A 15,186-nucleotide genomic window follows, 5' to 3' on the forward strand; every position below is an offset into this window, starting at 1 on the left:
TAGTAGGCACTGTTCAGTCATAGTTAATTACTCCTTTACATCTACCCATAGTAGGTACTGTTTAGTCATAGTTAATTACTCCTTTACATCTACCCTTAGTAGGTACTGTTTAGTCATAGTTCATTACTCCTTTACATCTACCCTTAGTAGGCACTGTTTAGTCATAGTTCATTACTCCTTTACATCTACCCTTAGTAGGTAATGTTTAGTCATAGTTAATTACTCCTTAATAGACACACATGGTAAATAATGCTTTGATCTAGTTTCTCTTTAGCATGCATAGTTAGACGTTCATGTTTAGTTCTTGTCCATTACTTCTTGACAAGTCACACATAGATGATATTTTGTTATAGTTCATTACTTCTTTGCATGTACACATTGTAGGTAATGTTTTGTTCTTGTTCTTTGCTCCTTCATATGTTCACATAGACTATAATGATTGAATCTGGTTCATTACTCCTTCACATTCCATTTGATGTTAGGGTTTAGACATAATTGTTTTCTCCATTCAGTGTCACCCATAGTCAATGTTTAGGTGTGACTACTTAATCCTTTACATATACATATAGCAGATAGTGTTCAGACTTGGTTCTGAGCCTGTGCCATTCAAATGTGTTCATACCTATCATGTTCTAAGGTACTGCACATCATTGTAGACTGTCTTCTTGGCATAACTGTGTCTCACACACAGATTGATTCCTCACCCACTAGTCCTCCATTGTTCCTCCTCCTTTTGTTGCCTTGCCACACCCCTCTTTGCTAACTTTCTCTATTTTAGTCTCCTGTGCCTCATTCCTCAGCCCTGATTGTCTATGCCTTCATTCTGGTCTGTCCCATCTCCATTACAATGCATGTCCTCCTCCCTCAAGTCCTTCCTCAGTTTTGGGACACAATTTATCACAACCATGTTTCTATTACTCCATTTGAATCCCAGCCCTGTCTTCCACTTCTCAACATTCCATCCCTTCTGATCCACCCTCACGCATTGGTCTTTCCTCAGGATATGATATTCCTTTTATTGTTGCTTGTGGGATTGTCCAGTCCACCTCCTTGATCATCTAACTGTCCCTTTGTTCTACTCCTGGTGCTCTTCTCTGTGCTGATGTATGGGACAAACTTATCACCTTGGTCTCAGTGTCATCATTTCCATTTGATTTCATTACATTGTATCATATTCTACTTATTTTATGGGATGGTTTTCCCATGAGCTGTAACTCTCTTCTATCTCGGGTTTTAGGGCTGCATTTCCATTTTTTTGCCTTTCTCAGGTTCACAGTTTCCCTTCTTCTCTGCCCATTTCATTCATTCCTTGTCTACTGCCCCTGTACCTACTTCTTGCCTTGCTCTTACCTGTATCCTTATCTGACCTCTAGAAGATGTTTCTGCTCTCCCTGGACTTACAAGTCCCATTCCTGTTGTACACATGTCTAAGCCTTTTTTTCCTACTGCTTTCTCATTACTACTATTCTCTTCTTCTTTGTTCTGGTTGGCCTGTCCTTCCCTCATATTCTATGGTAAGGGAAAGTGATCATTTCTTCTCCCATATCCCCTCCTTAAATTTCTCATTTTAGTGTTATTTCTGTTCTGGACAGATGCTTTTGTCTTGTCCAGACTGCTCAGTGTTTTGTCACACTGTTCCTTCTTGTGGTTCTTCTCATTATCCTTTTATAACTGGGACACCTCTTTACCCCATTACAGTTTGGATCTGCCAGCTCATATGTCTTGTATATGCCCCTCTTGAAGGCAGATGTTTGTACTCTCTCTCGATTCTCCACTCTTCCGTATTTCCTTCCTTTCTCTGGGCTGCATGTGGACTGCCCTACAATAATTTGTTTCATATTACACTATCTCCATCATTTGGTTGTCTCTACTCTAGTAGCCTAAAGACTTCCACCCATGCCCATTCTTCAATAACCCTACATCTGTAACGTGTGTGAGTATTAATTTACTTATTCCTTCCTCATCATTTTTCTGCTTTTGGATTCCACTAGGCAGCTAGTGTTGCCTCAAAGGGCATACTTACTCAAAATTCCACATTGGGCCAGGATAACTGAAAGAGCTCAGACCATCCACCCTGGTACAATCAGTGCCCACTGTGAGATTGTGTGTTCCACAAGACCACTGGAGTTCTACTTGTGGTATTTATATCTAACTATTTTTCCAGTTCGATCCAGACTGTACCCCTTCCATGTACTATCATGGAAAAAGCCAGCTCGAGAATTGTGCTTCTGCTCACTTCTCTGGCTAGCACTTGCTGGCTTTTAAAAATTGGGTTTCATGGTTACCTATTGCATTGTTTTCAGTAAAAGCTATTTCCAGACTGAAGGACCAATGGGGAATCTGGGTTTCCCCATTGTGAATTCTCTCCCTTCCCTCTTTCAGTAGGGCATGGGAGACCTTTGCCACTTACCAGCTGCTGGGGTGATGGACCATGGAGAATCCTCACTAATTGGGACTGAAAGAAGGTGTTAAAACACAAAGTCCCTCTGTGCTGAGAAGTGGGGTAGAGGTGTTTTCAGAATGTAGAATAGACTACACTAACCTATCTAGATACATCACAATCTCCGAGTGGATTTCAGACATACCTTTTACCTTTACCAATTCCTACAAAGACATGACCCCACTAATTTTGCTTGCAGAGTTATTGATATTTCTTCATATCCAACTGTGATGTATCACTCGTTAACCCTACATCTGCAGCTGGTGATGGGCCTGTAGAATCTGATGGTTGAGTGGTGGTTTTAATCAGTGTTTTTATTTTGTGTCTTTTTCGGTTCTCTACTCCTGCAACTGCCATGGTTGAGAAACTGTGCACAGATACTTTTCACATGTACCCTTCTCCTACAGCAGATATTGACCTGCAGAGACTGATGGTCAAGGGGGTGAGCATAATAGGTACAGTCTGAACATGCTCCAACCTTATTACACTAATTGGCTTTCTGATATACCTCTGCTGCCCAACCTTGTGACATCTTTCAAGCTTCTTGCCTCTCTCTATCCTTCACTCATATGAAGAGTATACCTTGATTGAGATGAGATGCAGTCTCCCACAAGTGTACCTCTATGGAGCTCCTGCCATAGGGTGTCACACCCCATGAGCTTCCTTTTAGCACTCTTGAAAGAAGGCTCATCTAAGGGATTTCTGCATCAGTCCATCTGCCATCTCAACATGGGATTATAGCTATTCTGTGCATGGAGGTGAGTCATTATCTCAGAAGTTAACATTTTCTTTACCTGAAAATGTATTTCCTTAGATACCTCCATGCATGTTCCTGCTCTTCCTCCCCACTTTCCTGGTGCACTTTTCTTGTTTGCCTTAACAAAGAATAAGAATTTTTGTGCTTGAATGTAGAGGATGCATTTGTGTAAGGAGGTTTGTCACACTCCTATTGGTGGAGGGTTTTGCTGCTTGATATGTCATCATGCAGTAGCACAAATTCACATGTTTTCATAGAAATTTTTGTATGGGAGTTTCCCAAGGCTGGTGGCATGCAAATTTCTAAGACAGAATAACATAACTTCAAGAGGAAATACCTATCAGAAATGGATTTTCAGGTAAGGAAAATGTTCAATTTTTATTGACTAAATTGTCCTGTTTTTGTATCCACAGAACAGTTTCACTGGCTAAACTGAGACATGTTCATAGTGTCCATTGCACTACAACAACTTCTGATAAATATTACAGCCCTTGCTGCTTTGTGTCATGCAGAAAGTAGTTCGTCAAATGCCTTGCAAAATAGAAATGGTACTGAAAAATAGAATACATAAATGCATATATAATTACTCTTTCAGGAAAACACTACTCGGATCATTAACCTTCACTCGTTGCAACATCACAGTAAGCAGTTTGAAATTTTTGTATCTTCTATTAAACTATAGGCATTGTGTAATATTATAATGAGGTTTATGTAATGATTTTTTAAAAAGCAAAGTAAAATAATTGTACCTTAAAATTTATTTTATTTATTTTTTTCAGAAGGGATTTTTCAGGAAATATTAAAGTGTAGAAGAGGAAATTTTTATTTTCTTATGGGTGTGTCAAAAAGTGTATGTTACTAGTTTATCATAGGCTTATGTAACATATTACATACTGTGATCACTGAATTGAGTTATGGCCCTACTGTGTGAAAAAGCAGACTCATTATTGGCCTTAATTAAGATCTAAAAATAGTTTTAATGGACAACTACTTCATACTTATCTAATGCCATCTAACAAATGCATTGTTATAACCTACATCATTTTATGCAATGTATAAACATTTATATTCTCCACATTAAGATGATTTCCCACTACCTGCTTGCAACTAGAAAGTTTATTGATTTTGACAGAACTTGTGAAGGAAGTTCTCTTTATAGGGATTCTCAGATTGTGGAAATTGGTATTTACTTAAACAGCATGAGCAGACAGGTGTGCATGTTGTCATTTCTGGTCAGGAAACATTCTACCTAGGAGCCCAATAATGCTTGTGGCACTTGATGATGGTTTATATTGAGAAATGATGACACATTTGGAATGAACATATCTTCTGTACTCATACTATCAGTTTCATCTTTAATACAATTTAGTAGGTGTACTCAGTTCTTCATGTACTTAGTTGTTGCTTGAGAGTCGGAATAAAAGGAAGTGACTCATAATGTCACTATATTTCACTTCTGTTGAATCATCTTTCACAGTTGTAAGTAGTAAACAGCATAATAATTTCAAGTAATTTCTTAATAATATTGCTGTTTCTGATAATGAAACTAATTTAAAGTACACTTTGCACATTGTAAAGTAATAATAATACAATATATTTGCAACCTACAACCATCATGCCTAACCTATTTGAATTGGGTTAGACTATGGAAAAAAGCATTAACTAGGTAGGTTACTGCCTATTGGTTTGAGTCAGCTAACTGTTTAACATAATGATTAACCACACTATGGTTCAGTATTATTTCAATTTTAAAGTCAGTTGTTTGATTGTCATAAAACTTAGAGGCTTGAAACATTCTGAATTTTATGTAAGCATAATAAAGTCGGTTGAAAGTTTTCCAGAAAAGTTGAGTGTAAAGCTATGTAAATTTCATACACATGGTTCTTGTTTTATGATCATCTATTTTTGTATGAAACTGTTGATTAGTATGAAAGTATTATGTATTTTTTATATTGCTTTTATGTTCGTGTGCGAGACCAAGTGTTACCACTATGTAACTGAGTAGCACAAAACAACAGTATATTGTCACAATAAAGACTATTTCGCTACCTTAAATGTGTTGCCTCATGCAAGTATGTTTGCTATATATATGGTTCATTTAGCTCTACTGTTAAGTTTGAATGACCCTGTAATATTCAATTCAGTTAAACATTGTTCTAGGGAATTGAAAGATTTGATAAAATTTGATTGTGGTCGAGTAATCATCTGTTATTGGATAGTATTTGATTAATTTACTGGCTTGCCAACCTTATACTCATTCATTTTCATCTTATAAACCATAAATTTGTATTTTTATTAAGAAAAGTAACTTGCAGACAATTTTATGATTAATTTCAGCTACTCACTAAAAATCTGTCAAAGTGCATGTGGAAGTATTTTCATAACTATTACAGATTTAGTTTTGAAATTGAATTGCAGGTTTTTATTAATATAATTTAATGTTTTAGTACTGAAACAAAAGAGTCCTCTGGTGGAAAGGAAACAGATTTTATTGCTCCTTCTGTACTCGCTTCTCCTAATGTAGCAGTATCTGGCCAAGATATGAAGTTGATTAGTAAAGAGAAAAAGAGGGTGTTGCATCATTCAGGCTGTGGTAAGTTAATGTAAACTCTACAGATTTATTTTGAATTCTGTATGTGAAACATATGTTCTAAGGAAGAAACTATATGGATTTTCAGAGAAAGAAACTGTTCTGCACTTTTTATTTTTCTTACAAAGCATAAACTCTAATCTGTGTAGTAGTAAATGTTAAAAGAAAGTAGTTATTAAATGCTTATATACAGGTCTTATAATAGATGAAATTAAACTTTCCCCTTCTGGTAAAAAAAATAGTTTTTTGCGTGGAGTGAGAAAGGATTAAAATTATTTTCATCTCTTAACGCACAGTTTTATTACTTTCAAGTTTCTCCATATTCAATGCCCGGCATGGCCAGGTGGTTAGGATGCTCGACATGCAATCTGCTGGTAGCTGGTTTGAATCCTCATCACACCAAACATGCTTGCCCTTTCAGCCATGAGGGTGTTATAATGTGATGGTCAATCCCACTATTCGTTGGTAAAAGAGTAGCCCAAGAGTCGGCAGTGGGTGGTGATAACTAGCTTCCTTCCCTCTAGTCTTACATTTCTAAATTAGGGACGGCTAGTGTAAATAGCCCTCGTGTAGCTTTGCGCGAACTTCAAAACAAACAAACCATATTTGAAATACCTTCTGGAATACATTAAATTTAACATCTCTATAAGAAATTTCTTAGTTAATAATATAGTTTGTTATAAATTTATTAGTGACATAAAGTTTGAAAACAAAATATATAATTACCAAACATACCTCACTTTGAGTGGGCTTAAAAAAAAGTATGTGATGTGTCACTTATGATTGCTATCCATCAAAATATAGTCCAAAACACAAAACCATCTATGAAGGGTATCAACAATAGTGTTATACAGAATAAATATCTTCTGATGGTTCAGGTAATGACAATTAGTATTAAATGAAGCAACAAACAAAACTGGACATATCAGAAACAATATCTTATCAATATCCTTGGGCTTCAACCAGTTTCTCCTTGCAGAGACTATCTCTGGCCTTTGAGAACAAGCATTCTGATGGGAGACAAAGGAACTTCTATGCCATTTTTTTCTCGCTTTGTATTTCCAAGAATCATCTGTCTATTTGTCAAAGTCCACTTAGGCTAGTTCAATTTCCTTAGAACTCTCTTTGACGAAATAAACTATTCTTCTTATCTCTTTCAACACTGTTAGTCTCACTCTAATATAGCAACCTTTAGGCCTTCTGCTCCTACGACAATTGACTTTGCATTTAACTTTTCTTTGACCAAACTTGTTCTCGTAACTTTACTCCTTGTCTGCTCTGTCTGTCTCCCTATTCGTATTTAGGCCAACTTCCAATAATTGTCTACTTTTTTTCACAGTCCACTCAGGCAGGTTCAGTTGCTTTAGAACATTCTTTGATGAGACATATTCTCCTGAAATGTCGGAAAACTGTTAATCTCATTTTAACATATCAACTATTAGGCTATTCATTTCTACAATGTTTTCTAACCATTCCTTTGGCTGCACTTTTACTTCCTGTGAGTTTACTATCTCAATTTGTTCTGTCTGTCTGCTGTTCCCACTCATCTCACACTATTTATATATTTATCACTTAATCATCTGCTCGCCTTCTATAAACCTCCATATCTTCAACATCAGTAAATTTCATGCGAAGTTTGATAGCATCAACATCAATGAATCTTAAACGCAACTTCCAATAATTGTCTGCTTTTAACTCTTATTATACAAAACCTAAATAATCATAAAATATTCATTCACAAAATAATTAATTAATACTATCTACACTAAACAGTCTTTTATACATGTATCATGACACTTGTCAAATGAACCCCACAGGCTTATAGCTGGAGCTTCTTCCAACGTGTATGGTGTGCTTGCATCACATTAATTTGTTTGGTCTTGCATGAAGCTGGTTATCTCACCAATCAGTTGATCTCTGGTTCTTTCTACAGTATAGGCATCCACAAATCCAAACTTTTTAATTTGTGGATCAAGCAGAGTTGCAGAAGCCACAATAAAGTTTTCCTCCAGTGGAGTAAGCCAATTGTTCACTTTGGTGAGCAAGCATATTTGACATTGATGAATTGCTAGTTGCATCACTTTTAAGGAGCTTTCATAGTCCGCATGTAAGGGCTACAATTTTTGTAAGAGTTCTTGTCTCCTGACATCTCCTTAGTGAGGATTTCAAATGGCGTATTTCACCTTGTAGACTTCCTCATTGGTTAAGCTCATGCATATATTTTGCCCAGTAGGGTCAGAGTTGATGAAATAGGTGAGTGCATGTCAACAAAATTCTCCAGCATTTAAAATGATGAATTCCATCTGGTTGGTACATCTGGAATGAGTTTCAGATCATCCATTCCACACTGGGTCTGAACTTCTCTAAGGCAATCTGATGCCTTGACTCTGTGATAGAAAAATGCCATTGCACTCTTGACTTTTTCATGGAGCTCCATGAAGTGCCCAACAGCTTTCATTCCATCAGTGACTGTGAGGTTCATTATGTGGGCATTGCAAGGAAGGTGTTTATAATGCAAAAGATTCATAGCAGCAAGTAATTTGTTGCATTATCTGTCACAATAGCAAATATTTTCCCTGTGATGCCCCAATCTTCCACAATCTTCTCCAGGTGTTTGGTGATGTTCTCCACTGTGTGATCACATTTCAGATTTCAAGTACACAGTACTGCTGACTGCAATATCCAATTCTCAACAATGAAATGGCATATGACTGTGATATACTACACTGCCTGCCAGAAGGTCCAGATATCTGTTGTCAGAGCAACAGCAAGTGCAAAAGAAATCTTGGAGTGGATAATCATCTTCACCTTTGTATACAGCTCTGGCAGTGCATTCTGGATGATAAATCATTGACTTGGCATGTCAAAATGGCGGTCGAGCCCCTGTACAAAATCATTAAAACCACTGTCCTTTTCAACAGAAATTAGCTGAAGATCCTTCACAATCATCTTCAAAAGTTTGTCACTCAAGTATTTATGTCAAGTATTCTCATGGAGATACTTCATTCTGCTAGCCATCATGGTTTGCAATGTTGGTTGGGTAGATCTGCTGCTCTCATTCTTTTTCTTTTCATCTTTTGTATGTACTGTTGTCTCCTGGTGCTGAGTTAGGTGTTTCGTTTTCAAGTGTTTTAGTATATTTGAGGTATATTTGGTATACTTTATGGTTGGTCCATCTGCAATCTCTCTGAAAAAGTTCCAAATATGACTTCTTCCTTTTTTGGGGATTATGTCTTGAAAAGTACATTATAGGACAGAAAAAAAACTTTCATTTATATAAAAAAAAAACCTTACTGGTTTGTGAATTCAGCCCATCACAATACAGAGCTATCAGTCTCCATATTTTTTCTCTGTTATAAAAAATATAGGGACTGATGGTGCAGTTTTTAAAAAGAAGAAAATAAAAAACAGTATATTGTTCGTTCTGAAGCAAAACCAATTAGTGTTGACCATTGAAAATGACTTGATCAGGAATGAATTTGTGCTAAAGGGAAACTCACGAATATCAAGTCAAGAAAGCAATGAATGGCCCAGACACTGCCTTTTTTATAGCAGTGCTTCTTCCTGAATAAAGGAAAAGAAATTGAAGTATTATATGTATTTGGTGTTGAATACAAAGGTTTTAATCTGTCAAATGACATACTATATTATATTGTTTTCTGTACAGAGCATTGTCTATTTCACTTCCAGTTCAAACTTTATTCCCATGGGAGACACACTGATGAACTTAGCTGAATTTTTTATGGCTTTTGTTGCATAATTAGAATTGGTGTTTATGAGGTCTGTCAAATTGACCAACCTTGTATAGAGCTATGGAAGAGAAAATAACATACAAAATATAAAGTTTTACTGAAAAAAATGTTTGAAACTTATTTAGGAGGTTTTAGAGATTATGCAAATGAAATTTGAGATTTTTCAGATGAAGAAAAGTATCTTTAATCTTAACATGACTGCTCTGAGTGTAAGGTGATTTTCAACACTTTGATTCCATATATTCATGAAGAAAGTTTTAGTGAAATCACTTCATAAAAAAAATTCTAATTTTTTTGTCTGCAAATGATTTAATAAATAACCCTTTTGTGATGGACGGGTCTAACTGAGCATGTCAGTCTTTTAGATAGTTATTTTCAAAGTTTTATTAAGTAATATTATTATTACTATATATCAATGAAATTGTCATCAAAATGTAGTTTATATTTCAAATTGTAATATTATGTATGTTTTAATTCCTTAATCAAAAATAATTATAAACAAAAGGTAAATATCAATTTCTGTGTCACATAGCACCTCCGAAGAACTTGTTGATTGGTTTATATGTTTTTTATGCCATATACGTCTACAGTTGGTTAATGAATTAGAAACTGGAATTTTAGATACTCGCAAGCTCGAATATATATTTAGAACCTCCCACCACTTTGATTTGCTGAGACATCAGTATATTTAACAAGTCAACTAGAGTAGCTTATCTTCGTACTCCATTCTTTCCATGTAGTTAGGCCTGCTGAGCTTGTGTTTTTCTTATTGTCTAAACTGAGGTATAATGAAAACAAGTGATGCAACATTAGAAACTTTACATCATATATTTATTCATAACATTTAGAAAGGTACAGTAAAAGGAAGCAATGAAAAGTTGTACATACTCATGTATATAAATGTATGCAAATATTTACTCGTGTACATTCAAAACTGAAACAAATGTAAAGGTAAACATTGTATACAACTGTTCAAGAATGTGAATAACTTTCAGAAACATACATGAAGCTCTACACAGAAAAAAACTATGAAATGAATGCAAATCTATAAACATGTATTTCACATAACTATATATATATATATATATATATATACTTACATTTAGAAAATGCACATGAAAGGGAGTACTATACATACAATTGTATAAAAAGAAAACTGCAAAAATATGTAAGTTATACAAACTGATATACAGAATTTTATACAAATGTTCCAGAATGTTAAAACTTTCAGAAAACATACATGAAGCTCTGCACAGGAAAAACTATAAAATGAAAGGAATAATCATACATACAAGTGTATGAATAACAAAAGAAAGCTTTACAAAAATATTTAAGGCAAAAACATTGTAAAAAGAAACATTGCTGTACATTCAAATACAAAAAAAAAATGGTAAGATGCTAAGACACTCAGATGTCTAAGATGTTTGTTAATTTTTAGAGAAAAAGAAAATGTTTGTTAGAGGAAAATAAAGAACTGTATTTGTAAAAGGAAAAGAGCAGACACTTTTACCTAGTACATAAACAATACTTCATTGAAACTTTCATAAACAGATTTATTTTCATTTTATTTTGTTATAACATGCAAAATAAATCGGCTAGGATAATTTCAGCAGCGTTGGTTATGTACTAAGTAAAAGCTTAACTTCTTTAAAGAGTATAACTGATATGATACTCTTCAAAGTGTTTCATACAAAGATACACATCACAGAGTGTACACTTTGTGAGTACCCTATAGTCTGTAAGGCACAGTCTGCATCTTTTATATTTGCCTTTTTTTGACAAGTGGTGGATAATGCCTGTTAAGAGTGAGTCTCAGAGGAAAAAGAGTACTGTGCAATTCTTGTAAGTAGAATACCAGAAGGACTGGGTCTGCTCTGAAGTAGAGGCTCAACAAGAGAAGTGACCATCTCCATCCAGCTGATTGGTCTTTGTCTTATAGAGAATAAAAGCATTGACTATGGTCAAATCCAAAAGCTGGAAAAACAGTATTTTGTACCATTTTACTGACTTTTGTCCAGTTGAATAGTAGCTGAGGTCATTGAGGTCCACTCCTCCCATAAACATGTTGTAGTCTACAAATAGCTGAGATTTTGTAACCTCAGCATCCCTTTCACTTCTTCTTATAGTTGTCATGGCACTGAAGTGTAAAATAGAAAGGGCATAGATGTCTCGTTTGTCAATCCACTTCACTACTGTCAGACTTCCACATTCAAAAAATTGTGCTTCCCCTCACTGTAGGGTTGTTGCAACCAGTTCCTGTTGGAAATGCGGTTTGTCTTTCCTGCATGTCCCACAAGCACAAGTTCCAACAGCCAATAGTTTATCATATTAAACAAGGAGAAGTGTAGAAGTTGTCCATGAAAAGAGTGTCCTAGTCTGTTGAATCCATCCATTAGGCCCGTGACAACGTTGTCTGCTAAACCTCTGGTTGGCATTTTCCCTCCTTGCTTGTTTAGATCTTGAACTTTATACAGTATCTGCCAGGACCCACAACTTGATACCCCACTTGACTGGTTTCTTTGGTAAGTATTGGAGGAAACCAATCTTATATTTTGTACCCAACATTTGCTCATCTGTAGACAGTTCCCCGTTAGGAGAATATTGGGAAACAATGGATTTCAGAAGAAGGTCTGTGATAGTTATAATCTTTAAAAGTTTATCATGGCTTCGGTCAGTTCTAGGAAAAGCATTTGAGTTGTTATTGAAATATAAATAGTTATGGATAGCTAAAAACCTGTCCCTAGAAAAGATGTTAGTAAACCAAGGATTATGAAAGGGAAAATAGGTAGATCAATAGTCAGAAATAGAAGGATGAGGCTTAATGCCCATAACTATAGCTAGACCAAAGTAAGGTAAGAAATTTTTAGCAGTAATATCTGTCCACATTATAGTTTTTTATTTCGAGGTGATTCATTCTGATGTACTTATTTTTCATGTGCATATCTGTTTGTTTCACCTACAATTAGGTGCAAAGCTTCCACTGTAAAAAGAAGTTTGAAAAAGTCAATTGGTTTATTCAAAGATGTGACCTGTATTAAGACAGGTTCACCTCTGTTGAATGAAGGTATCTGGTGGTGGTGGTCTTCTCTGATGATCTCCACCCATATCCAACTGTCATTATATGCAAGATGCCTCTCTTGTGGGGAAGGATCAGTCCAAGCATTCACTGGAGCTCTACCCATCCCTCTACTCCTCTTAGCTCTGCCTCTTCCCTGTGGGGTGGTGATATTTTGTTGATGTACCTGGCCTGGGAAAGTCCAGAACATCCTCATCAAAATGAGTTTCACCAGCTACATCTTTTTTGTGTTCATTAGACAGAGTCAAAAAAGAGCTGGTACGAAACTGTAGATTTAGTATTTTGACTTCATAAACATCTAATTTGAACCAGTGCTGCATTCAACATACCATGTGACACACAAAAACCATGTTTATCTGTTTTTTATATATATTTACTTTTAAATTAAGAAATTGAGTAATGTACAGTTCTAAAATTTGAATTATAATCTACATATGGATACCAAACTTATTGACATAAATTCATGAAATAGTAGTTCAGTAAAATTTTGAATGTGAGTCAACAAACAAGATGACACCTATGACCCATCTCAAAAGAGATAAACATATGATCTATGATCGGTGTAAGAACAAGTGTTTTATCTGCTTCTGTGACAACAGGTGTTCTATGATCAGTGTAAGAACAAGTGTTTTGTCTGCGTATGTTCTATGGTTGGTGTAAGGATAAGTTTTGTATTTGCTTCTCTGACAATTTTATGTACCAATTCCAGCATCACATGATGGTTCTATATTGTTCAAAGTTGACTATAGACAAGTACATTTTTAACGGTTTATTAGGAAATGAGATTGATTGTTCATTCCTGTGCTATGCTATGAAAATTATCAAGTGATATTAGTGATTTGTGTATTGAATAGGAGATATGTAAGTGTAAGGGGAATGCATTTGTGATCAGTGGCAGTAGGAGTGTAGTATTTCAGGTTGAACACATGTTGTTGGAGCCTATAAGTTGTCCAATGTGGTGTAGTTAGAATTACTGATATAGTTTAAGCTAGGCAATCTCTGAAAAACTGAATTTTAACATTTGTTGTGTATGTGTGTGCTGACTATCTTTAGTATGATGAAGAAGAGTAGGGTAGCTATGTTTTTTAAGAAAATGGGACATCTCGATAGATTTGTTATTATAATCTTAGTCATTACTTCACATTAAAATAACATAAAACTAGCCTTGGAAAATGAAGTAATTGGGCAAATTAAAGCAGTGGCATGAGTATACTTGTACTGCTTCCCTTGTTCACAATATTGGTCGTGCATGCTATATTACCCTTTCAATCTGAGCCATACGTTATGTATCATTTGTAATTATGTTTAGTTAGTTGGTTCTCTGTGTCCATTTTGTCTGTTGCACTTATTTTTGTGCATAAAAATCACATTTGGCATTTGTAACACTTTTAATTGTTGGAACTGATATCAGAAACATTGTTTATCGTAGCTTTTCAAATCCCAGAGCTGCTTTACGGGGTGTTAATCTACATTTTGATATATGCAGCCAGTATACAGATCTGTATTTTGAATGGAAAATCTGCTTAAAAAACCGAATTGTTTAAATATAAAGTCTAATTACGTATGCAAACCAGTTATTTTGGATTTTGTGTTTTCTTTTATCTAATTTTGCCCTAAGATCATGTTCGGTTATTTGTATTACTGTTACCTGTATCAAACAGTTATTCAAATGGGCAGGATGCAAAAAATATTGGAAAAATAAATTTATTCTGAAAGTGAGTTTCAACCACTTCTTATATTATCTTTTAGTAGGAAAATACTTTTACGCATCTATATCAGACAGTTTGAATATTAAATTACATTTTCAGTTACTTATTTAATGATTTAATTTTAGCTTATGAAAAACACTAAAGTTTTTGGGATCATATTTTACTAGGAACCTTTAACTACATCTTTGAGATTATTGAAGCTTTTTTTTTTCTTTCTGCTCTAATGTTTAGAGGCAGATTGCTGAAGAATGAAATTAATGGCAGGAATGTTAGATATTGTGCACTAAGAAGTGAGAAAGTTATTTTATATTTACATGTTGCTATATTTATAGCTCAGTTGATTTTTAGACAGTAGTTTATATATTAATGTTATTTTTATTGGTAGTATTTCTTTGTTAAATGTAGATGTCAGCTTGGAAGAAGAAAATGAGAAACTTAGGGATCAGCGAATTTGTAAAATTTGTATGGATCAAGAGCTGGGAACTGTTTTTCTCCCCTGTGGTCACCTTTTGGCTTGTCCTCAATGTGCTCCAGCTCTGAAACATTGCCCACTCTGCCGAAAAGAGATTACTGGGATCGTAAGAACCTTTTTCTCATAGGATCATGTTGGCATCACTTTGACTGTATTTTCTTTTTAGATTATTATAACTTTAAAAAGTGTGAAATTTGGTAAGATCAAAGATGCTGATGTATTTAAGTTTATCAATACTTTTTTTTATTTGTAACAATAAAGGTACAGCTAAGGTACTGTAAGTTGAATTTATTCAAGTACTTTAGGCAGTGGTCCCCAACCAGTGGGCCGTGGACCGGTGCCGGTCCGTAGATCAATTGGTACTGGGCCGCACAAGAAATACAGTTTAGA

At 35.1% G+C, this 15,186-nt stretch overlaps 1 protein-coding gene across 2 annotated transcripts in view; it reads left to right on the top strand.

Annotated features, from left to right (window-relative positions):
- LOC106466219 (putative inhibitor of apoptosis) overlaps positions 1 to 15,186 on the top strand; it is a 63,133-nt gene that overhangs the window by 33,563 nt on the left and 14,384 nt on the right. For both annotated transcript variants that reach the window (XM_022394184.1, XM_013926468.2), the window contains exons 5-6: positions 5,645 to 5,790; positions 14,730 to 14,902. In XM_022394184.1, coding sequence (XP_022249892.1) covers positions 5,645 to 5,790; positions 14,730 to 14,902 — 319 coding nt within the window. The remainder of the gene's footprint in view (positions 1 to 5,644; positions 5,791 to 14,729; positions 14,903 to 15,186) is intronic.

This window comes from Limulus polyphemus, unplaced genomic scaffold, assembly GCF_000517525.1.
Source record: "Limulus polyphemus unplaced genomic scaffold, Limulus_polyphemus-2.1.2 Scaffold2190, whole genome shotgun sequence".
NCBI lineage: Eukaryota > Metazoa > Arthropoda > Merostomata > Xiphosura > Limulidae > Limulus > Limulus polyphemus.